We start from the raw sequence: 26253 nt of genomic DNA, 5'->3' as shown, positions 1-26253 counted from the left end.
ATGTTCGGCACAATTCTATGGCTTATGTAAAAAAAGATGAATATTTCGCAATCAAATCTATTCCTCCATTTACTTTCAAAGTCAGAATTGATATATGACGGGTTCTGAAGAAAATGATTTCGCCTCCTAAATATCTTCATTCCACAGGCATATGATGTTGAGGCTCTTAGTACGTCAAATTAGCAGCTACGTACCCAGATCGAAAAATCAATCAAGTATTTTATAGAAAATAGAAATATTTCACCATTTCCTGCCATCAGTCAGGACAGTTTTAATAATAGGTTACATATATCTTTGAATATTTAATCTGATTCTGAATACGAAAAATTTAAGAGTTACCGAGGAAAAACTTGAACTGAGGAAGTACTACAATTTCTAACTGAGTGGAGTAGTCTATGACTTCCGGAAAACATAGAAACTAAAATCGAAATCTATATAACTAAATTTGACATTTCATGAAATGTCATTAATTATTAGTAATTGAAAATTTTATTGGTTTATGGATTTTCAACCATCTTAACGAATAATTTATTACAATTCATGAAATTTCGACTTTTTCGTTTCTTTTTGTTTTCTGGAAGTCATAGAGAGTGCGATGGGAAATTGCAGTTATCCTTAGTTCAAGTTTTTCCTCGATAACTCTTCAAGTATAGGATTTGCTTGAGATCTCTCTCTTTTTATATCTACGTAAAATTGAATGAAAGAATAAAAGATATAGGTTTTTTCCAAAAAATTTTTCGAGTGGCTTGATGTCACTCAAGGATCTCAAGGTCATGCACCTATTCTACCCTAGTTTGTCTTATCTTCAGACAGAACATTTCCGAATTAATCTCAAACATTTTTGTGCTCTTATAATTCTATGCAACGATTAGTTCATCATCGTTGATAACGTTCCTTGATAGTATATTACAGGTCGAGAATAAAGAATAATCAGATTATAACACCGTAAAATGACGTAGTATCATTTTTGATGTAACAGCGAAAGCTACTCACGTCACAAATTTTCTGAGAGAATCGACATCTGAGTCCCATACATACGCAAAAATATTATTTTCAACTCAAGGGTTTGAAAAGTGTGCGCCTATGGTTTATGACTGTTTTGCAATTATCTCTGGCCAAACGTTTTTATAGACTAGTTCAAGTGACTTTGGATATACTATACCAAAACAAGAAGTAACAAAACGAGATGATTTTCCACAAATCTGCGGCTTGAAAAACTGCGTTGTAAAATATAGTGTTTTCCATTTAAAAAACACTGCTTATGAATTTATATGATCTGTTATAAAAATTACTCAAAAAAACGGTTTCAAACTTTTTCGAATATCTCTAACAAAAATCAAGATATAACAAAATATTATTATTATTATTATTATTATTATTACATTAGAAACAGAGTTGAGTATGTAACTATAAAACTCTTAATAAACAAAAATTTCAATAAAACCCTAATGAGAAAAATAACATGAATGCAATTTGAGAAAAACAAAGATACTGAAATATCCAACTTATGAAAAACTAATTAACTTTATTCAAGAACCCTTGTCTTCCAGTCGTCGAACCTATTCTTGAACACGTTCACCGACGGAGCTCCAACAATATCAGGTGTAAGTTGATTCCAACAGGCGAAAACTATTTAACACAGATTTTTTTTTTTGGAAAACCGGTTTTTCCTCAATAACTTTCCATGTCTTGGTTCGATTATTTTTCCAATAACATATTTGGAAACACCTTGTAGCTTCAATTTAGGAACAGCCTCTATTTCGCAACGCAACTCCGTTTATAGAAACAAAGAGGAAAAACCTATTTTGTTATGCAAATGGACAAGACGGACAAAGGAACTGTTTCCTATGAAGCGAAAACTGTTTGTTTCATCGAATGACCTTTCACTTCTCAACTTCTAAAGGAAACATGCCCGATGTCGGTTTCCCAAATGGAATGAAAATTAAATATCGATTTCGCTTCACTTGAGAAAATTGTGTCTCACCACAAAATGCCTTTGAAGAATTTCAATTCTCTCAACTCACATTTTCCAGATTTTTTACTTGCCAATCTCAAACACACAACCTTTCAACTTTTCAATTGCCCATTTGATTACTTCGAAATAACCTGTCAATTTCAAATGAGGTTCGTTGTTTACAAAAGAAGTGAAGGCTTTTCCAATAGAAGGTTTCAATTTGATATAGAAAAAGATAGAGTATATCTTAAGAGGGATTAATGGGTATTTTCTTTCATTCATTCATTGGCGGAAATGAAACAGAGGCTGGTATTGCCTAAAACCCAATGTTATGTAATTTTCCCCTTTCGATTTCCTCAATAATGACCTGAAACAAGAGGTGTAGATGCTGCAAATGCCTGTGGCTTTCCTTCAGTTCACACGGAATTCCTGTAATTTCCCGAAGGCACGAAAGGATTGTGTAAATAAAGATATCCCTACAACTTCCTACACTTCGAAGTCCTTATCTAGTTGACCAAAGAGAATACGTAAATTTTAATGACAAAGTAACCCTGTGCCATAAATATTCAGTGTCTTCATCAGAAAAACCTACTTTGAAGAGAATTTTCCATTTCAGAAGTTAATCCGGAAAAACAAAAAGCGAAACTAAACAAGTTTTTCCTTTAATGGGTCATTTAACTTTCAGTCCAAGCAAGCTTTCAGGACTCGAGTAAAGTTCTCCTCGACAAAAAAACTTTTACTTCATCTAATTAACAGAATCACGCTAATTAGTTTAGAGGATAATGAAATCGTATCGAGAGAAGACCGACGTGTTCGTTCGAAACACCAAACCATCGGAAAATCAGAATTAATTAATTGCGGACACATTTCAAATCGAAATTTCCGAGCAAAATAAGAAAATAAAGCTCTCCATAATCCTCGAATCGTTCAATAATAATTGTTCAACGTACTAATAAGCTCTGTGATCCAATCGATTCACCTGATAAACACGTATTTGACATTTTCGCAAGGCGCACTCAGCGGAAATTCAGTATGGAGATGAGATACGAATATTTTGAAGTTGTTATTCCCTTCTAGGTGACAGAAAATTGGACAGCAAAACAACGGAAAAGTTAGACATGCAGCACGTGTTATTTACACTTTTATTTTCTAGACATTCGTGACACAACACAATGTTCTTTCTATCGGAATATATTCTTGTTTTTTATATGACAGAACATGTTGAGATGAAACAATTGTAATAATATGATATAACGATAAACATATGTATAAAGGAGAAGAAAAAACTCTCTATGTCGACTCCGAGTGTTTTATTAAAATGGTTACATAAATGAATCTACGAAACAATTTAACAATGTCATATAAAACGAATACTGCAAATTCTGTCCTGGAACGAACTAATTAATTTTTGTTTCAAAGAGTTAGCCATTCCAAATGGCTGAATAAGTTAGCTATCGTATGCATTAATTTGAATTCTAGAACGAAACGTGAATATACGAGTATTTCGATGTAATTAATTAATAATTAATTGTTATTTGAATGAAGCCAGAGTAACTTGGTCCGAATCGTCATTTCAAATTCACAAAGGTTTTATGAAGTTTCTCGTTTTCGCTGTGTTCAAGTATTTCTATTTTTCGGAAATATTAAAACATATACACGTGCCGTACTAGTTGAGTTCATTATTGCTATAAGCTGTCATATACAGGCTGTTCCTAAATTGGAGGCACAAACAATATGACATTTCAAGAAAAAAAGTCCTTTAAACATGGGCTTGCAAACGCTTTGTTTTCGGGAAACATGGTGCGGTTAAAGTTTGATTTTTTCAAGGTTTTTTTCTCATTGCAACTTCTCTCATAAGATATTCAAATTATAATGGGTGTTTAGATATCTATATTTATTGCTCAAACAAAACAAAAAGATTTCAAAGCCTCTGTGACCTGAAATATTACAACCGAAGACATTCTTATCATTTTCGAACGAAATAAAAAAAAAGGAGCCGGAAAACTGTCTTCTGAATACAGTGAGGAAATTCCAGTTAATCTGTATGAACAACTAATTGCTTTGGAAACGTGCTTAAAATCTGAAATTCAGGGAATTCGTTCCAACAAGGAACTTATGGAATTAGTAGTGATGAAATTCAATAGCCTCTTGCATCCCTATTCTCCCCTATTATTGACCATTCTGATTACAACTGCAACTGCTAAAAGCAGTTTTTCGAAATTAAAGCCGATTTAAAATTATCTAAGCACTTTTATGGGACAGGAAAGGCTATCAGGCTTATTATAATTGTCTAAAGAAACAGAAAAAATAGAGAGCTATGAATGATTTGATGAATAAGCTTGACGGAATAACACTTGAAAAATGTATCTTCGATTCGAATTGTTTGTATTATTCAACGTCTAGAAGCATCAAGTATGAGTAACAACTTTTAATAATATCTGTTCTACTTAAAATCGAGCATTTTGTGTTTTTTTCTTCATGAAAAACTTCTTTTGGTCACGCAAAACATTTCGATATAGGGACCTCTGCAACAAGCTACGCCACTGCTTCTCCTTTTCTTTCATTTTCTCTCATTAATTATGGATCTTATGTAGATTAGTTTTCGATAAACTTTATTACATTCATCAAATTCAATTATCCTGAACAATCAATCTTCATGCCATCCTTACATTTGTTTGATACCCAAACATTGTGCACACTATTAGTCTTCAAATATTTGATGTTGAGAAATAACGATTGTCGTATTTACAGGGTGTCCCAAATTCTATGCTCACTGAAAGCATCTCGGGGACTAAAAGACTTAGAGAATTTAGAACACCCTTTACAAGTTCAGTTCACTCCAACTTATTAGGCTGATGGTTTCAAGAATTTTCTTGTTGAGAATAAGCTCGAATTGATTAATATTTATGTGATTTTTTTTCAGATGGGGTGGTTTTGATAGATCCGGACTATGTTAAAGATAGGAAAGTGTTTGGTCATGTTCTTGCTGCATTTAGATATGGAAGAGAGGATCTAGACGTTCTTGGTTTAACATTCAGGAAGGATCTATATTTAGCTGCCGAACAGATATATCCACCCAAAAATTCAACAACCAAAAGAGCCCCAACTAGATTACAAGTAAGACAAAATTATTATTTCGATCTTTATTATACAGGTATTCCCAAATTGCAAGTACAAAGGAAAATGAGAGATTCCTTGGGTAATTTTAAGAAAAAAAGTCCTAGACACAAGGGCCCGCAAACGTTTTGTTTTCTAGATACAAGGTGTTTTTACTCACATTTTTCTAAACTACCACCAAAAATAGTTTTGCTTTAAAATTACCACGTCACTAGGAGAAAAAATATAACTTAAACACCCTGTATGTCGAAAACAAAGTGAATATAGGACTTCTTTTCTTAAAATAATCCGGGTTTGAACCTCCAATTTGGGAACATCCCGTATACAAGACAATAGTACAAAGTGGCTCAAAAGAAGGTTCATATTAAAAAAAAAAGGGTTTTGTTGAAAAAATGTCCATTAATTATGAAGAAAACCTATTTGGAGATTAATTTCTTAAAAATATTGTTGTTCAAATGTATAACACTAAAATTCCTGATGAAGGCTTGACAAATATGCTCGTTGATATGGCTTTCATTTCATGTATTTTGTTTTAACTGGACCAGGGAAGTCGGTTCACTAACGTAAACTTTAGATTCAAGGAAACCCCACAGGTAAAAAGTACATAGGCGTCAAATCCGGACTGCGAGAGGGAAAATGAATGTCTCCTCTCCTGGAGATTAATTTTCTTAGAAAACTAAAGAAAATTACAGAAAAGTTCAGCAGTTCAGGCAACAAAAACTCATCTAGCATCCTCACATAACGTTTTATTGGAAAAATTTCGACAGAGTGTCAAACCCTGAACCATGTTCGAATAGAAATGGATTTTTCCGTTTCCCCCCTGTACAGATTAATGAGAATTTGGGTTGGTTCTTCGCCCTTGAGTTACGTCTGAGTCATGAGAATTCGATCCCCCTTAGATTACGTTCGTATGCCCTAAAGGCTATCATACACGGTGATAATCGCGTCGAGGGAATTCGAACAAGCTGCAATTTTCTGATCTAGCTAATTCGCACTTCGTTTGGCCGTTTTCTTTTTTAGGAACGACTGGTCAAAAAGTTAGGCCCCAATGCTTACCCGTTTTATTTCGAATTACCTCCTCATTGTCCTGCATCTGTAACTCTGCAACCAGCACCAGGTGATACTGGAAAACCATGTGGCGTGGATTACGAGCTGAAAGCCTTCGTTGGCGAAAACCAGGAAGATAAACCCCATAAAAGAAATTCTGTTAGGTAAGGACTCAATTTTTTCATTTGAAGTTTGAGAAAAATCGAGAAATGCATATTTAATAGATTTGGTCTTATACAGGGTATTCCTAAATTATAGGTCCAAACGAATATGAGAAATTCCTCGGAAGATTCAATGATGAAGTATAATCATAACAATATAGGAATACAAGAAACACCCTGTATCTCTCAAACAAAGCATTTGGGGTCCCATGATTATAGTTTTTTTATAAAATGATCCAAGGAATGTCTCATTTTTCTTTGTACCTCCAATTTAGGAAGGCCCCTGTATAGACCCTATACAATTTAATTATAGGCTCTCATGATTAGATCAAACATTTGAACAAAACAGAGTAAAACAACTCAAACACAAACGAAAGATCGATAAAGATGAAAATAAAAAATAGAATAAATTGAAAATTGCAGTATTAAACATAATAAAATCTTCGACCGATTTTTTTAATTTACCGAAATTTGAAATATTTACTTTTCATACTCATTGTCAGGATATTGACTGATTTAGGACCACACATATTAGTGTGTGGATTTTTTCAAATGCTGGTGGACCTAAGCATAAATTTTCCACGATTCTTGTTTATCTTCCTTTATTTCCTGAATGAGATTTGTACAGGGTGTCCCAAATTCGATGCTCACTGAAAGCATCTCCAGAATTTAAGACTCAGAGAGAAAAATCATCAAGAAATAATAAAATTTTTGAAATCAGATCGTAAATATCTTGCTTCGTTCTCGAATTACAAGGCGTTTCTGAAAAACCACTGTTTGAAATATTTCGCTACACAACAGTCATTTTTCAAAAACGCCCTGTAACTCTAGAACGAATGAAGATATCTATGATCTGTTTTTTGATCTTATTATTTCGATATCGGGTCTTATAGTTCTCGGAATGCTGTCAGGTAGCATCGAATTCGGAACAGCCTGTACAACTTGGAAACATGTCAATTTGCAGGTTAGCAATACGTAAAATAATGTATGCGCCGAGCAAACAAGGAGAACAGCCTTCAGTTGAAGTTAGCAAAGAATTTATGATGAGCCCTAATAAGCTTCATTTGGAAGCTTCCCTAGACAAGGAACTTTATCATCACGGTGAGAACATTGCTGTCAACGTTCACATAGCCAACAATTCGAATAGATCCGTCAAGAAAATCAAGGTGTCAGTTAGGCAATTCGCCGACATATGCTTATTTTCAACAGCACAATACAAATGTACTGTGGCAGAAATCGAGAGCGAGTGAGTACAATCCTAATTTTTTTCATTATTTTCATTAACACTTAACACTGTGTTACTTTTGAATTGGAATTTAAACACCCAAATAATTTATTTGCAATTTTCTGATTGCTGATTTGAAACGTACCGCCAAACCTCAAAGTGTAGTCTTTACGCTTTTTTTATAATATGCTCTTTTCGAAATATTGAAAAGGAGTGACAATATCTACAGGCTATTCCAATAAAATGTTTCATTTCGATATTAAAACAAAAACGTGTATATTTTAAGAGAAATCAATGGAAATTTACACATTTGCGGCTGTAACAGGCCAATTGAAAAGTCCCCGGTCTACCATAGTAAAACATTTTTTTGGCAAAATTCGATTTTATTATTCAACATAGTTGCCTTCGAAGCGATACAGTGATTATAGCGATCTTCCAACTTTTCGATACCATTTTCGTAGAACGATTTGTCTTTCGCTTCAAAATAGGCCACAGTTTCGGCGATTACTTCTTCATTGGCGCTAAATTTCTTCCCAGCGAGCATTCTTTTGAGATCTGAGAACAGGAAAAAGTCGCCGGGGGCCAGATCTGGCGAATACGGTGGATGCAGAAGCAATTCGAAGCTCAATTCATGCAATTTCGCCATTGTTTTCATTAATTTGTGACACGGCGCATTGTCTTGAAGAAACAGCACCTTTTTTTTTCTACAAATGGAGCCGTTTTCTAACGATTTCATCGTTTAAACGATCCAATAACACTATATAATAATCGCTGTTGATGGTCTGGCCCTTTTTGAGGTAATCAATGAATATTATACCTTGCGCATCCCAGAGTACTGATGCCATAACCTTGCCAGCTTGCCAGAATCATTAACACGTTGTTGCTTTTGATCGTTCCATTTTTAGCAATGGCATAGTTTTTACTTGTTCACATGTCAAAAGATGACATCTTTAGAAGTGACAGGTGCCCAGATAGCGGACTATTCGAAATGAAACCTCTTATCGGAAAACCCTGTATTCTTCGAAATTTGTTCGATCTAGCTGAGAAGACAAGAAGAGAATCAGTTAAGATTGAGTTTCTAAAAATTTTTAATGAATTCAGATAAATGGTGAAATTTTATAGGGTGGGTTTTCCAATACCCCAAGGCTACACAATGAACAGAGTTTTTAGTATATTGCCATCCATGGCAAATAATAAGGATAAAAAAGGTTTGGCTTTAGACGGTCAACTCAAAGATGAAGACACGAATTTGGCTTCTTCTACACTGTGAGTCTAATGGAAGAGTGTTATGGAAAAATTTATCTATGCACAAAAGATTTACAACTTGTGTGATTATTGTATATTATTAGGTTTGGTGAAAAATTAGTCTCGTATTCTTCGCTTCATTTCAATACTGTTACAATCCTTCAATCTAGATATACTTAGTTGAAAAAAAAGGCGTGGAATACGAAATCACTTTTTTCCCAACCTACAATGATATGCGATAGTTTACAGCTGTGTCAGGAGTTTTCGTTGACTCGATGGTCTCAAATTTTTCTGTTGTGTTTCTGACGACTATCGAGTATTTACATACAAGGTATTCCTAATTTGGAGGTACAAAGGCAAATGAGAGATTCCTTGGGTGATTTTGAGTGAAAGAAGTCCTCGCAACATTTTGTTTTCGAGATACAGGGTGTTTCTTGTAGTCCTACTTTTTTTCTGATTATATCAGTTTGTCGAATCTTTATTTATCTTACCAAATTAAAATTAAAAATCTTTTGAGGGGAAGGTGCTATGAGAAAAAAATTTAAAAAAATTAGAATTTTAACACCCTGTATCTCGAAAACAAAGCGTTTGCTTTATGTATATATTAATAGGAATTTTTTTCTGAAAGTTTGAGGAGTCTCTCTCGTAAAATTACCCGAGAAATTTCTCTCATTTTCCTTTGTTCCTTAAATTTAGAAACACCCTGTATAACTCTTGACACAGTGATGAGCAAGTTAGAAATTTCGATAGAAACAAAAAACCTCGGATATTGCATGCGAAATTGTCCCTTTTGGGTGTAAGCTTATTCGAGGGATATCCTTTCCTCTTTATTTTTTACTTTTTTTTTTTCATTCTCCTATTGAAGTGTGTTATTCCCGTTTTTTGAGTAGAGTGGGGTGTCCCATTGGACCGGGTTTCACTTTGAGCAAGGTGTTCACCCTCACCCCTCTTCTGGCCAATAATAAGGATAAGTGGGGACTTGCATTGGATGGACAGTTAAAGCACGAGGATACCAATTTAGCATCGAGCACTTTGTAAGTTTCACAGTGGATGTTATGTTAGTTCTGGTCATGGGCAGCTTAATTTTTTTAGCTGAATTCGAAGGACATCTCTACGCGAAAAGTTTTGAGACTGTTCTTTTTTCCAACACACACTTAGAGTTAGAATATCGATCTTCAAATCCCCCAATTATTAATATCTAATTTTGGGTGGGTAGAAACATGGAAAATATAAAATTTGTATTATTCCTATCAGATATTTATCCCTCTGAAATTGAAGCAATTTTCTTTAATTGCTATCATTTCTAATCGAACGAGGAATATATCGTGAAAAGTAGGTCATACCTATCAAATAACTATAGACATCTATATTTATACTTCGGTTTAAAAAATTCAGTCTCGTTACTTATTGTTCGGTATACAGGGTGATTCACCGGGATGGTCTATTAGACGTTTATGGAAAACTTATCATAATCTTGAGCTGAAAATTTGCATATTGTGATTTGAGACAATGATCTTTCTCCCTAAAATATCTTCAGTTCTCTACAACTTCCAGTTATACCGGAAATAGACTTCTACTTCTACTTATTTCAAATGGCATACCCAGTATATTATTCCATCATTAGATAGCTTTTTTGACGACAATTTCGGCAATATGTCATATCTTGTGTATAGTTTTTATCCAAGGTATGGCATATTGCCGAAATTGTCGTCAAAAAAGCTATCTAATGATGTAATAATATACTGGGTGTGCCATTTGAAATAAGGTAGTAGTAGTCTGTTTCCGGTATAACAGGATGAATCACCCTGTATAGGGTGTTCCTGAATTGGAGGAATAAAGGAAAATGAGAGATTCCTTGGAATATTTTCAGAAAAAAGTCCTATAAACATCGGCCTTTAATTTCAAGATATCTACAGGGTATTTCTTGTATTCCTACTTCTTGTGATAATTATACCAATTTATCGAATATTTTTTAAACACCGCTACAGATTGTGTGAATAAGTACCAAAACTAATAATTAATTTATTTATCACAGCTTACTATCTGTATATTCATATCAATATGCATTTTCCTGAGGATTAATAGAAAATTGTTTGAATTTTTTCTCAAAATCGGTAGCGTGTTCGACAAAACCAGAAACCAAAAAGTGTAGTACTCGACCTTCTACATTTTTCTAAATTATCAGTGGTCCACCAAAAAAAGTGTTCCGTAGGAAAGTGCTATGAGAAAAAATTTGAAAAGAAGTAGGACCATAAGAAACACCCTGTATCTTGAATTTTGCATATCCTTGTTTATAGAATTTATTTTTCTTAAATTACCCGAGGAATCTGACATTTTCGTCTGTACCTACAATTTAGGAACACCCTATAGTTTTTAAGCGAAAAACTAAGTTGAACTCTTGCTTTCATTCTTTTGATTTTCTTCTTTTCATTTGCCTGGTTCTCTTACAGTATTTCCTGAAGCTGGGAAGAGTTCAATACATTGTTCTCGATGTCCTTTGTTCTTTCTTATGTTGATCCTTAACGAAACTAAACTAATTAAAACTGAAATTCATTGATTCGATCTTTTCGAAAAGCAACTAACACGAAATGACTCAATTAAACTTATCCTTATTTCTATGCCACTTGCACGAATTTTTTTCTGCATGATGCACAAATTGTTATGTTGGTTTAGGGAGTTTTCTTAATCAAAATTATGTCCCTCAATTTTTTTATTTATAGAGTTGCAGATCCAGCTCAACGAGAAAATTTAGGAATCATAGTACAGTATAAAGTCAAAGTCAAATTATGTTTGGGAGCTCTTGGAGGGTGAGTACTTTTCATAAATTAAGGTTAGGTAAGGTTAGGTTTCGAAAATCTGATCAGTTTTGGTTTAATTTGTTAGCACTGTCGCGAATTGCTTAGCATACTTGGGAATGAACTGAGAGCATTTTATTTAACCACCTTTTTATATTGATCCCTAAAGCCATAAATCTTTGATTACTCTCTGGGAGATAAAAATTTTGTCAACATAGCTGACCTCAGTGTTCGAAATAAAGAGTTTTCACACCTCCATATCAGAATTACTGCACATATAACGCGCCAATAAATTCAATCGTTTTATAGAGGATTTGATAAAATGCATTATCCACAGGATTTTCTTACCTTCATATCTGAAGGAAGGCACGTAATTTGGATCTAGTAAAATTTATCGTAATACCACGGACTTGCAAGAATACAGAGTGTTATTCTTATATGAATAAAGTGATAACTATTAATTTTTTTATATTATGAGTTGCCACATTTCGAGAAGAAATTGTTATATCAAACCAAACCGTAGTTTGTTTGCTTTCAGTGACTTGGTAGCCGAACTACCTTTTATACTGATGCATCCTAAGCCTGAGGAGGAACCTCCTGAGTCTCCCTCGTGCCGTAGCAGTGCTGAAATGAATACTGATGTTCCTGTTGATACGAATCTTATTCAACTCGATCCGTAAGTATCGAAATATGAAACATTTTCCAATGAGAGGTTTCATTTTGACTTGCACGCCATCTGGTCACCTGTCACTTTTGAAGTTGTCATCTTTTGACATTCGACAAGTAGAAACTACGTCATCACTGAAAATGGAACGATACACGCTTCAACAACGCGTTGAAATTGTTACAATTCACAACGAAAATGGTGAAAAATTTGCAATCACAGTTCGCTAAATCACTTTTTAGTGATGCTTGGTGGAAAAAATATGAACTGTTGAGACAAGTTAGTGATGTGAAGAATCGAAACAGTGTTGCGTCTACATGTTTGTAGGAATACCATGCATACTCGTTTTTTTTTAATATCAAAATGCAACCTCTTATTGGAAAACCTTTCATATCGCAATTTTTTTCAACATTTCCGACAATAATTGTCATTCTGTTTCTTCCCCAGCGACGAGAATACATTGCAAGATCACGATGATGACATAATATTCGAGGATTTTGCCAGGCTTCGGCTCAAAGGTGGAGAAACTGAGGCTTAAAAAAAAAAGAAAAAAGTAACACATGGTGCCGGCTTGTTTTGGGCCTGTCCACCTGTAACCTAAAGTTGTACCGACATTAATTGTGTTAGTTAAGATTAGGTGTAACCCAGATCCCGTTGTGTGCCCTAGTCATTGGCTGTGCTGCCAGATAATGAATGCACATGAATTATTTAATGTTTAGAGCAAGCCCCCTTCCCATTTACATCTGAACTGGCCCACGCATCTATGTGTGTAAATACCCATTTTTGTTTATATCTGTACCATACCAAGTCCACAATTTCGATTATTTTCGTTGAAATGGTCATATCCATACCTCCGATACCAAAAAAATCCTTATTGCAATTGGAACGTTCTTCTCAAATATTGAAATATTACGAAATTTAATATGAGGTTATAGTTGTGTATACATGTAACATGATTTTTTTTTCTTTTTTGTGAAACTGTCGACTATTTTAACAAAACTACTAACCGTTAAGTGTTATATGTAAACTTGCAGTGTTCTTCATCATCTCTACAGATTGAATTTTAAGGATAAAAATTCTTATGAGTAACACTTTTCGATTTTATATTTTATAAAAAAAAAAATGTTTCAACAAAATATATTATAGTAACTATTTTAGTACAAATAATGTGTACATTTTATATACATATACCGTCTGCCAATAATTTAGCACAAAATAAATTCATAAGAGATTAGAGGACAAACATAAGATTAATTCGTTTTTCCATATACAGAGCGTGCCGGAAAAGTAACGCAACAAACCAATAATTCCTGTACGAAGAATTATTATGCTATGCATTTTTTAATTTGATATTTCTCACAAACTTTCTTTTCAAATCGGATTATCTGGATTGTGATATATTCAATGACCCGCCCAAATTGTTAATTAATGTTTAAAAAAAATTGGCATATCCAATTTTCCTTTTAGTCACATCGCTGAATTAGTATTCGAAAGGCCTTTCATTTGATATGTCACAATCCATATATATAAAGAAGTTGAGGGGGGTAGATAGTGAGGGGGCTCTTAAATATCAAATTGAAAAATGCACAGCGTAACTTGCTTTTAAATTTAAATAATTTATTGAGCGTGAATTTTGAGCTTATTGCGTTACTTTAATTGCCCCCTGTAGAAACCGTATACATTTTGGAACAAAATATTAAGCTGAGTGACCAATTCCAAAATGAACAAATCGGTAAATTATTTATTGATATTACAACCTTTCCTGTAGTTTTTCTACAATCCAGAATTTTTAATACATTTTATATACTGATAGCTATAATATTTACGTGTAGTAAAAAAAAAAAAATTCCCATGCACAACAACGGTGAATTTTTTTTAACTGAACAGGGTTTAGACTGAAATTCTAGCAAAAACTGTGATTGGTAGACTTGACTCGAAGTTAGATAGAGAGAACTTTTAGGTGGCAAAGCACGTGGAGGGTATCAGAATTTTTCTATAAATTCGAAGGATTCATTGTGGTATTTGTGATAATTATATGAGAAATATCCAATATTCCATATCTGGGGGGGGAGGGGGGATAGGAATCGTTGAAAAAATTAAATAATGAAGTGTTCATCAGTGTGTGGGACGTTGTTCACTATGTTGATAAATTTTAGGTCGCTCTTATGAATTTATTCATTCAGCATTTATTTATTTATATATTTGAGAAATCTATTTGTTGCAATTTGTTTCTCGTTAGACAGTTCGTTCGGTCCATCTTAAAGATGAATATTGAATTGAAAGCAAATTATAATGAACTATTGAAAAAAAAAAAGTATATGGAGATTCCAATTGTGGTGAAATTTCAATGTTCATTTGATATTTTCTAATTAAATTAAACTATGGCGACAACATTTGTTTTATTGACCCCTATTCCCACGTGTGCATGTGATTTCAATATTGAAATGAAAACCCATTGATTTCTCATCTACATTTTGATTTTAAAAATAATTTGGACCCTGTCGTGACATCTAGGAAGTAGGACTGATAACCTTGTATCGGATATGATCGTAAGTAATTGCACAAGTGCATCAAAATTACCGATAATTTTGCATGACAGCGTGTTGTCATAAAAACTGCATGAGTTCATTTTCATTTTTGGAGAAAGAGCCCGACACCGAAGGTGGAGGGCTCTTTCTCCAAAAATGAAAATGACCGAATGCAGTTTTTCAAAGAAAACACGCTGGAATGCGAAATTATCCGGTAATTGTGATGCACGAGTGTAATTCGGGGGAATATTTCCCGAATAAACTGTTACATTACTTGTCAAACTGATTTAGAATGGAATTGCCATAGATTCGAACTGTGTAAGATACATAGAAACTATGCATCTATGAACAGAACAATTATCGCAGTGCAGTTTCGCTTCCTACAATGCAATTATCGCTGTAATTTTCGATAATTGTTCTCCAGATACATAGAATTTTTGACAGGAGGGAAATATTTTACCTTTACAAAGTTATAGCACAGACTAACAGTAATCTGTGGTTATAGAACATCTAGTTCAGTAAAGTGTGTATAGATGGCGTAAAAGCACCTTTTGCACCGAAATCGATAAGATTTTTTTTTAAATTAATCCACCTCGAGTGCCGTATTGGATTAGAGTATTGAATAGATAAACATCTTTCTACGAAATACGAATTTGTGGTCATTCAGATACCGAACTAATTTTATCTTGCTCAAAGTTTCGATGAAAAATTGGGAATAAGGATGAAGTAGGATGAATATGCAAACAAATCAATTTCCTAAATTTCTCTTATTTATTCACCATCAAATGAACATACATAGTACAATCAAACATCCATTTACAGATATTCTGCTTTAAAAATACATTTGTACATTTATGATACATTATATTACAATAAAAATTTTCATGTAAATAAAAGAGAAAATATGTATTAGGTTACATCAAAAAACAAGTAAGAACCATTTTGCAGTGGAAACAATAAATGAAAATTAACTGCAAAAAAGATTTGGAGAGTCAAATATATAAAAAAAGTCACTATCATTTCCTGATAATGAAAACAGATTGAAAATGTACTACAAGTATATGAAAAAATAGTTAAAAACGATTCCTTGCATACCTTACTGAGTAGTTGATGTAAGTCCCAAAATTTTCATCACAGAAAAAGTTATAAATATTCTTTATATATACAGGATTCACCAATAATACTGTTGATATATTTCTTTAAAATTTATATGAACAGTTTCTTAATAACAGGTTTAAGTATCCACATTATTTTGGCTATTATATTTTTCAGGGAAAAATATATATATGCTGTTAAATAACATTTCCGTTACTCAGAACGAAAAATTCAATATATGTACATCACTTGCCCAGAAACCCAAGAAAAATATAAAAAAATAAATGTTTTTCATTCTATACAATCAAATTCAGGTAATTTCAAAATTTAGCATGATATTCAAACAAAGATCCATAAGTTGAAATATCAAATTATTTTTTTCAATATTGTTTTCACAGACAAACATTTTATATTCATACCTTTTTCCCTTTGTCTGTTAATAATTTTTTATGCTAGGAATCCGGCTGCTCCGGAAAATCAAAAACGTAGCTTGAATAGAGGTGACTACTTGTACTACCGCTAGTTGCATTTGTGCCATCTGAAGGCAAAGGTACAGGTAATGGCCTAGTTGGCTTTCTAGGCTTGTAAGTACCACGAGTACTGGTATTAAGTGGACCGGACGGTTTCAATCTAGGCCTTCCAGGACCTCGACGAACAGTTGATACTGGTGAGGACATACCAGAAGATTCGCCTGCTACATTACTTGAAGTAGTAATGTTGTTTTCTCCAATACTCAAATCCGAACCTGCAAATATTGAAATATACATTATATCAGTGAAATTAAATCATATTAAAAATTTTATCAAAGGAATTTTGCTTTTTGAGAATTGGCTCAATTTTATCACTCAATTAACACAAGGAAAATGCAGATATCGAAATTTTGAAAATCCATTTGCAGTAAATAATTTGAGTATTAAATAAGTTGTAATTTTTGGTTAATCCAGAACTGGATTTTGCTTGTAATTGAATAATTAATTTGAGCATTAAATAAGAAACATGTGTACCAACTGTGAAGAAAACAAACAGAATGACTTCAGGAGGAAATTACTCCTTGTATCTGGGTGAAAAAGACACTAGGAGCCAATGAGGTATTTCTAGAACCACCTTGGTGCCCTCTATTTATCTTTTGAATAATCTCAATGAAAATCCTGGCTTTTACTTCACCCAACTTTTAATCTTCACCCCAAGGAGCCATTTGAAATTTTGAATAATTAAATCGAATTTTGGCAAAAAAATGTGTTTTACTACGGTAGATTTGTTACATACCTGAAGTAAAAATGCCGCTTGTTCCAGAACCACTATTCAACCTATTCAGTGTTGATGCTCTTCTGGAGCCTCTGGGTCTTCCTCTCTTTGAAGAACCTCTAACAGGAGTCCTAGGTTTCACTGCTGAGCCATATACATTATAAACTGTATACTCTGAAAATATTAATTAGCAAATGATTTACACGAAGATTCAACTCTAAAAAAAATTGTAACTTACTGCTGGTCAGAGATCCATCGTTATCTTCGAAGAAACTTGCATCGGAGAGTTCATCAGTCAAAACATCATTTGATACACTTTGAGGACTTGTCGGAGAACTGTCTACATTAAGGAACTGATCTTCAAAGTTAGTATCATGCAATTTTATCCGTTTAGCATCGTGAGCAGCCGAGATAGTCTGAAAAAACAATTTTGTTAGTACAAATCATAACAATTATAGCAACTATTACCTTAAATGACGGTTCAACTTTTTTTCTTTTTTCCAAATCTTGATTAGACACGATCGCTTCAGGTTTTGGAACAACATTCGGTTCGATTTTGGTAGACGCTGCAAAAGATATTAGTCATCATAGATGAATAATTTGGTGAATAATATTCTTACATTTATGGAATTTTTGAACCAACTCATCTTCGTCGAGAAGAAGAGATACCACTTCTTTCGGTTTCAATGTATCTGGTTTGAAATTTCCACCGCTGATAACTAGTTTTTGAATCTAGAAACAATAACGTGTGTTAATATCTAAAACGTAGTCGTCTTCGTAGTTACTACAGACCTCACTCTTTTCTCGTGCTCTTTGAAGAATTCTCTCCTCAATAGTTCCTTTACAAATCAGTCTATAAACTGTAACTTGTTTAGTCTGTCCCAAACGATGGGCTCTATCCATAGCTTGTTGGTCTACTGTGGGATTCCAATCACTATCGTAGAATATAACCTATGGAAAAAAAATTTATCAAACTCCGAAATTCCGAGCATTTCAGCATCTTCAGAAGTTACTAGATCGAAGATTGTAACTCAACGCTGGATTTCTTGATCTTAATTGACGGTTCTCTCCTGATGCGGTATTTAAATGAAATTTAAACTGCTATGGGCTTCATCCTATCTACTTCTGAGGGATCTACCAGAAGTGGAAGGAAGAACCCCATAGTTCAGCCCCCTTCCGGCGAACAGAGTAAAAATACATTTATGTTGATTGATACTTTGAAAATGAAAACCATACCGTATCTGCAGCTGTCAAGTTGATTCCCAAACCGCCAGCTCTTGTAGATAATAAAAATACGAAAATATCAGTTCTAGCTTGGAAATCAGCTACCATATCCCTCCTCTCCGATATCTTAGATGAACCGTCTAACCTCATGTATTTATGATGTCGATGCCACATATATTCCTGTGAAAAATAATAGAACATTAATGATGATGAGTTTTTATTCAAATTATTTAGGTTTTTGTAGAAATAACGACTCAAAAAATTGGTATACCTCGAGGAGATCAATCATTTTAGTCATTTGCGAATAAATCAATACCCTATGTCCTTCTTTCTTCAATTTTTTTAATAAACTATCGAGAACCGATAACTTTCCAGCATCAGTTACAAGAGTTTCTTTATCTGAAATCAATAAATTTGTTCGATTAATTATATAACATTTAATAAGTTTAAGCGAATATTACCTGGTATGTAAATATTAGACCATCCATTTATAGGTTTCAGAATATCTATAGGGCTATATACAGAGGGATATAAATATTGTGCAGGTGATTTATTAGCTTCATTATTAGTGGCCTCCGTCCAATAAAAGTTTAGAGAAGAATAAGAGAATTCGTCGGTATGTCTTTTTAAGTCGTGAGCAGCCCTTCTTGAGGAACAATATAAGGTAACATTACAACTTTGTATCTGAAACAACATAGGTTTTTAGGTGAAAATAAAATTAAGTAAATTTATTAAAAAAAGCTAAATGCAAATATTAACCACATCGACTTTTGTAATATCTAACTAAAAAGATATTCATTTACCTTTGGTATAATACTGGACAAGAACGAAGGTAATTCTGAAGAAATATACTCTTGTTTAATGAATTTCATATTGTTGCAATCGCCAAATTTCGATATCTGAAAGTAAAATGTAAATTTTAATGATAATATTTATTTAATAGATTCAGTCCTTACTTGATTACCATCAAGTAAGTGTTTTATTTTATCTATAATTAAATTACCATTTAATTATAGATAAAATAAAACAAAGTAATTTTCACAATTGTTTTGCCAACATCAAAAGATGAATGCAAATTACTTTGTTTTAGTATATCTGTAATGATAATACACAGACATTTCCATGAATCTTCCATGAATCGAAAACTCAAAAACAAGCCACGAAGTGGCGAATTTTTAATGAACGAGTGTTAGAATGAGCTTTCTCTTCTCTAATTCACTGAATTTCATTGAAATTAATGGAATATTTCCATAAATATCGTTCAGTGATTTTTGCATTAAAAAATACTGGTTGGCAGAACTGATTTGTTTCACAAAAATAACAGATAAATCCGTGACAGGAGAGTTCAGAGTACCAACATATAATAATGAAATATAACAATAAAATCTGTATGGAACTGAGAATTCCCGCAGAATGAGAGAAAATATGTAATATTTTATCACCTGAATATCAGTCTTCGTGTTTTCTATATCAATTTCTTGTGAAACTCCTAAACTATCCAAGAGTTTCTGTTCGCCTAGGGAATAATAAGTATGCATAGCGTGTCCATAAACCACTTTGCTAGCACAATTTTTACGTGTAAAAATGAAGTCTTGTAATAACAAATTCGAAGTGAGATCATCATGAAGAGATGTATGACATACTATATTCAATGATGGTTTTCGATCTTTTGGAGAACTCCAGTCATCCATGAATTTTATCATACCCTCTTTCCTACGTGAATAGTAGAAGTGTTGCCAACTAAAAAAAAATATATATTCAATTGAAAAGAATCCTTTATATTGAAAATATAAACTCACCGCTTGCGAATATTTCCTAGAAGAATTTGGTGTATTTCGCCGAAACTCAAATTCATAGCGGAACAAAAAGCAAATATCGAATTGGACAAATCATTCTTATGCACATCGGATATATATTGACAAGTGAATAGGAAATATTTCTGCATGAACAAAAAATTCGATTTTAGGATATCAAGGTTGTATACCAATTTGGGAACATTATATATTACAGGCGATGGTGTTATCGGAGATTTGGCATCCCTCCTTTCGAAAAGCTCAGGATGGTTACAGACCTGAAAAGTATCCAAATAGTAATTTGTAATTATAATATAATTGTATTATAATACAAGTGAAGAAGGCATTTATATTCTTCCACAAGCTCAAAATTTAATGAACGAGTGTTAGAATGAGTCTTCTGTACGGGTATTATACATTATTTTCTCTAATTCACCGAATTACAATAAATATCATCTAGTAATTTTTGCATTAGAGAATGTTGGTTGGCAGAATTCTTTTCTGTATAACAAATGTGACAGATGACAGATAAATCCGTGACAGGAGAGTTCCAAGTACAAACATATAAAAATGAAATATAACCATTAAATCTGTGCGAAACTGAGATATTTCCGCATGATTTTGTTCAGAATTGTCCAAGGAATTAGAGAAAATAACAGATTAGATTTCAGTTCCACCCACCTTACGGAACTGCATGACCAAGTTCATTAAATTTGATGTAAAGTTTTTGTCTACACTGTGGGCATCTCCACCTCCAACGCTGTAGTGTATTAAGTCTTCAATTTTTATCTTTTGTTTGAGTGCTATATACAATAATTTTTGTCGGGTTGTTAACGGACAATAAACCATTATTTCTATTTTGTCAGAAAGTTCATTCTCTACATCTTTCTTAATTCTCCTCAACATAAACGGTTTCAGAATCATGTGTAACCTTGATAAATGTTCTGAAAAGATACATTAATAATTTGAAAGCTGACTTCACAAGTAGTAAAATTTTCAACTAGTACAATTCATTAAAAAAATCCGTAACAAAACACTTAATACAAGTGACACATGTGTTAATTGTGTATAAAAAATCATTATAGCTTTTGAGAGTTTTTTTGCGTATTTAATAAAAACAAGTCTGGAAAGCCTTATCGATGAACAGAATAATATTTTTTTACCATCAAGTAGCCTATTATTATTTCTATCAACCTACTCTCATCGATTCCTGTCTTGTTTTCGGCATGACTCTCGATATCTTTAGAAAACCATTCATTAAACTCTTCGTGCGAGTCGAAAAGTGTCGGCATAATGAAGTGAAGCAACGCCCACAATTCAGCCATGCTGTTTTGAATCGGAGTTCCGCTGAGAAGTAATCGATTCCTACAACTGAAACCTAACAAGGTTTTCCATCTCATACTGCTTGTACTTTTTATAGCTTGAGCTTCATCCAGTATCATATATTGCCATTTTATCCTATTGAAATATTTTATGTCGGTTATTACAATTTGATAACTTGTAATGACTATATGGAAGCTGGCTTCTTTGGTGTAAATGTCTTTCTGATCCCAAAACTGCCTAAGTATTTTTCGTTCCTGCAAATGACATGTTATTTAATACAATCATTATTAGTTATTTATAATAAAAGTGCAGAAGTTCAAAATTCAATAACGGGACAAGTGGCGACTTTTTCAAAGAACAAGTATTTTGATAAGCCTTCTGTGTAAGTATTCAACTGTTTTTTCTCTAATTCACGAGATTTTTATTGAAATTAATGGAAAATTCCATAAATATCGTTTAGAGATTTTTGCATTGCAAAATGTATCAATATCCATAGTTTCTGCACATGTATTATAAATGTTGGTTGGTGGAACTGTTTTCTGCATAAGAAATTTAACAGATGAAACTGTGACAGGAAAATTCCGTGTACCAACATATAATAATGAAATATAACACAAGGTATGACAGAATGAATGGATTTGCTATAGAATTAGAGAAATGATAATATTGTACTTACATTTGGATTTCCCCAATACGGTACTACTTTGAATGATGGAACAAATTTTGCTATTTCTTGTTGCCAATTGTGTAAAGTGGAAGCTGGAGATATTATCAAAAATGGGCCCCATACAGCTAAAAATAACTCATACAATAAATAATATTGAATTTGTAGAGATGCTTAAATCATGCCTACCATATTTTTCTGCGATATGACACAAAAAAGCGATACTTTGTACTGTTTTTCCTAGACCCATTTCATCTGCTAAAATGCCACTAATGCCTTGAGAATATAAATTCGCCAACCAGTTCATTCCTCTTAATTGGTACCCCTTTAATTTACCTCTGAATATTTTTGGTTGAGGTTGCTCTCCATCTTGATCTAAATCTTCCATGAATGTGGAATTAGCTTCAAGATCAAAGTGCTTTGTTCTAGTACGCTCATGAAGAAAAGCTTCCTCTGCATTCTTTTTGGCTTTTTCTTTCATAATTTCACTAAATAAAAAAAAAATGGGGATTGATAGATTTTATACCAATTTTCCAAATGAAAAACTATTTCAAAATTTAACTAGGTAAAAAAGAATAGAGTATAGATAGATCCTACATTAATTTTTCAAATAAAAAACTATAAAACCTTTACCCGTCATATTCATCGATGGCAGCTAATCTAGGATTTTTTTCTTCATCCAACTGATTCAAAATTCTCAGCTGTTCTTCGGCAGATGCAGTTCCTAATTTCTTCGACATGAAATGTGCGTATAACTCAGTTTGAGTTATCAAGAAATTGAGTTTTCTCTGCTGTCTCTTGGCTTCGATAAGTTCATGATCCATTTTCCTTTGCTCTTCAGCTTCTTTTTCCATTCGTTTTTTTACTTCACGGTCTAACCTGCGAGACCTCTTCCAATAAGCTATATTTTCTCTAGCAAGGCGTTTCATCCGCCATTGTTGCTCTTTGACGATTCTCGCTGACAAAACCTGAAATTATCATAATTATTCGATATTCAGATAAATTAGTCATCCGATACTCACAGCTTTCTGTCTAACAACTTTAGCACATTGTTGTGCGACTCTTTTACATTGTAGAAGCGTTTCCTTATGTCTATTCGATTTCGACCTCTGCTGTTTTCCAACTTCTTTCTTTACCAAATTGCTGAAAACTCTTTTTCTCTTGAGAGTCATCATATCTTCCCATTTTTTTTTCGCTTCCTCATCTTTGAATTTCTTAACCTTCTTCCTCTGTGAACCAACCGAAGAAGTGGAAATAGACACATTGGACGAATTAAAATTGCAATGTACATTAGAAGAATCTTCGTTGAAATTTTGAAAATGCATTCCATTTTCCAGATTCAAATCTAAACATGGTTCTTCCTAAAAAAAGAAGCTGTAATTAACTAAATTGGTAATTTCTTTGATTAAGTTACCACAATGTCTTCAAGTATGTTGGAGGAATATAAACCAGATTCAGAAGTTTCGTCTTTTTTCTTTTTCTTGCTCGCAGGTGAAGGAATAGTTTTTTCTGTTGCAGAATAATGATCTACTCTACTAACTAAGCCAGCTCCATAGTACATATATTCATTGAAATTCTGAAATAATTTTATCATAGATCGGAACTTCCTTAATATCGTTACTTACCTTTTTACTCCGTCTTAGATTTTTCTGATATGAATGCAACTTCAAAATATGTTGATATTGTACCTCCTCAGGGGGATGATCTGTATTTTCTTGTAATATATCAGCTAACCATTGTCTATCACCAGTTACATTACTAAAGTTGTAGTAATCTGTAGGTGATATAAAATCAGCCACTAAAAAAAAAACATTAAATTGCCAATTGATATCTCTGACAAAATAAAGTTACTGTACCCTTAAAACCTAATAATTCTTCGTTATTGGCATCATCATCATCGCTACTGGTATTCTCATTGGGTGTTTTCAGGCTGTGAAGAAAGTTATTTACATCTAGAGCTTTTTCCACTCTTGTTAAATGTAATGGTTTAGCACTCTTTCGTTTAATGCAGGGTTTTGGTTTTTCTACAAGTAAATTATATTAAATACTCATTCTTAGTTCTGATACTATAAATGTGTTTAAATCAAAAATTACCTGGTAAAATTTTGAATGTTTTATCTGCATTTTTCCTGAATGAAATAGCCATTTCCTATAATGATTGACTTAATAATGTTATATTTTAAGGAATTATGTTGTATAAAAATAAAAAACACAGGATTGTAGGTTATTCCTTCCTTCGATAACTATAGAAATTCATAAAATATTTAAAATTATTTTAGTTGGTCACTTTCACAGGTATCTTTTCTCATTGTGTTCAAAATTTTATGAAAATTATTAATAGGTAACCGTCGAAAATTCATAATTTCCTCAAATATTTTCAATTCCATTTCTCAATACATCATTTGACACATATAGTTTGGCGTCGAACCGTCGAAAATTTAAGTTTTTCTTCTTTTTCTATTTATTGAAGTAAGTCGCCTGTCAACCACAGAAAGAGCAAGCAAATACCCATTTTAAGAGCCTCTGATGTTGGACACCAAGCTTGTAAATTCCTCTCACAAAACTCGAAATGTTTCGAAAATGAGATCTTTTAGAAGCAAGCTGATTGCAGATTTATGTTTACCGTATATTCGAGAAATTTCCTATGTCTACATAGGAAATTTCTGGAATTTTTTTAACTGGTTTTTTCTGGTGAAGTTCGTTTTTATAGGATTTCCCACACACATATTTAACATTTTATGGCTCTCAGATTCATACTGGGGAGAAACCATTCAATCCATACTTAAAATTCCATAAATTTCTGATTAATAATGAGGACTTGAATGTTATCAATCATATAAAATCGGGATAGGCATATGAAATGTCTGTAGAAGTAACTAATAAACGACACATCAATATCAATGAATTTTTCACATAAACTGAAATCTTACTTACAATATCATAAATTTTAAAATTTTCCATAAGATAATTAAGAATTAGATTAATATAAATCCTATGAAATCGGAATTAAGGTATATACTACAATTACAGAGTAAAATGTCTGCAGAAGCAATAAAAAGCAATGCACAAATTCATTATTCAAGTTACTCATCAGATACCTGCTCGATTATTCCATGGATTCGGTCCTGTTCCTCGTTTCGTAAATCTGAAATTGTGTATTAGGAACATAGGAAGGCGAGGAGGTATTCGGATTAATCATAGAAGGTTCTATGAAGGTTACTCCTAATAGCTCAACTATTTCTATGGTCAACGAAAGGCAACGACACTTCACGAAGCGAGTAACAGCATGGGCGTAGCCAGGCGGTGGTTTAGGGTTTTTTTTTTTCTAAGAATCAACTGTTGAAATTCATGCATATTTTCATGTTAGTAGTAGTTTTCTGAATTGTAGAATACAAAAATCGAAATTAAGGCGTATGAAATGTCTGTAGATGTAACTAATGAACGACACATCAATGAATTGTAAAATTTTCCCAGAAGGACTTTTTCTAGGATTCAGTAGTGTCATCTGCGAAGAATAGCTCAAACAAGGATTTGGTGAGGGTAGCTAATTACAGGATTCTATCTAAGTTGGGCTGCTGAAAAAAATAGTTCCGTAAGATGCGGACAGAGGGCAGACTGAACCCCCTTGATAATGTTACAAAATTCGAAATAACTCAATTTTGGGGACGTCTAGGGAGGAACTGATTGCAAATAGCAATTCTGCATGGAAAATACTTTATTACATCTAATTTTGGAGTCGATCTGAATCAAAACTTATTTTGGCGAAAAAATATCCGAAAAATACTACCGATCGAATTTGAACTTTTTATGGTGTATTTAGATAGATTCGAGGATGTACATTCTGAATCAGGCATCGATTCCGATCAGAAAAATTTGTATACACATTTAAAGCACTATTTTTCTAAAAAATTGGCCATATCTCACCTCTGGGAAGTGCTAGGAAGAAACCGATGGTAGATGTATGTTCAGAATCGTAAATTCTGCATGTAACCAAATTTTGAATGTCATCCGCAGCCAATTTTTCTTTCAAGAAAAATCCCACAAAAGAATTTCAACAGTCGATTCTTAGAAAAATAACCCGTTAACCACCGCCTGGCTACGCCCATGCTGTTACTCGCTTCGTGAAGTGTCGTTGCCTTTCGTTGACCATAGAAATAGTTAAGCTATTAGGAG

At 33.1% G+C, this 26253-nt stretch overlaps 2 protein-coding genes across 7 annotated transcripts in view; one reads left to right on the top strand and one right to left on the bottom strand.

Moving 5' to 3' along the window:
• Window positions 1–14599, top strand: part of LOC123685580 (beta-arrestin-1) — a 41464-nt gene extending 26865 nt beyond the window's left edge. For 4 of the 6 annotated variants that reach the window (XM_045625264.1, XM_045625266.1, XM_045625268.1 and 1 more), the window contains 7 exons: window positions 4878–5071; window positions 6092–6282; window positions 7244–7525; window positions 9640–9783; window positions 11470–11556; window positions 12068–12220; window positions 12656–14599. In XM_045625264.1, the coding sequence (XP_045481220.1) occupies window positions 4878–5071; window positions 6092–6282; window positions 7244–7525; window positions 9640–9783; window positions 11470–11556; window positions 12068–12220; window positions 12656–12746 (1142 nt within the window). In that variant the 3' untranslated portion in view covers window positions 12747–14599. The remainder of the gene's footprint in view (window positions 1–4877; window positions 5072–6091; window positions 6283–7243; window positions 7526–9639; window positions 9784–11469; window positions 11557–12067; window positions 12221–12655) is intronic. The other 2 variants (XM_045625265.1, XM_045625269.1) reach the window with 1 other exon arrangement.
• Window positions 14600–16265: 1666 nt separating this feature from the next.
• Window positions 16266–24510, bottom strand: LOC123685877 (chromatin-remodeling ATPase INO80). Its single transcript, XM_045625741.1, has 22 exons — window positions 24175–24510; window positions 23937–24104; window positions 23706–23878; window positions 23495–23656; window positions 23103–23441; window positions 22714–23048; window positions 22270–22568; window positions 22093–22208; window positions 21292–21670; window positions 20775–21037; window positions 20100–20371; window positions 19743–20040; window positions 19104–19199; window positions 18762–18984; window positions 18572–18699; window positions 18313–18480; window positions 17869–18027; window positions 17697–17808; window positions 17545–17642; window positions 17315–17492; window positions 17098–17250; window positions 16266–16576 (listed from the first exon to the last, which is right to left on the bottom strand). Exons 1-22 carry the CDS (start codon window positions 24224–24226, stop codon window positions 16284–16286), a joined length of 4464 nt encoding a protein of 1487 aa, XP_045481697.1. The 5' UTR covers window positions 24227–24510; the 3' UTR covers window positions 16266–16283.
• Window positions 24511–26253: the final 1743 nt, after the last annotated feature.

The sequence above is a fragment of the Harmonia axyridis genome, chromosome X (genome assembly GCF_914767665.1).
Source record: "Harmonia axyridis chromosome X, icHarAxyr1.1, whole genome shotgun sequence".
Lineage (NCBI taxonomy): Eukaryota > Metazoa > Arthropoda > Insecta > Coleoptera > Coccinellidae > Harmonia > Harmonia axyridis.
The sequence above is the reverse complement of the archived record's forward strand: the minus strand, read 5'-3'. Positions and strand labels throughout refer to the sequence as shown.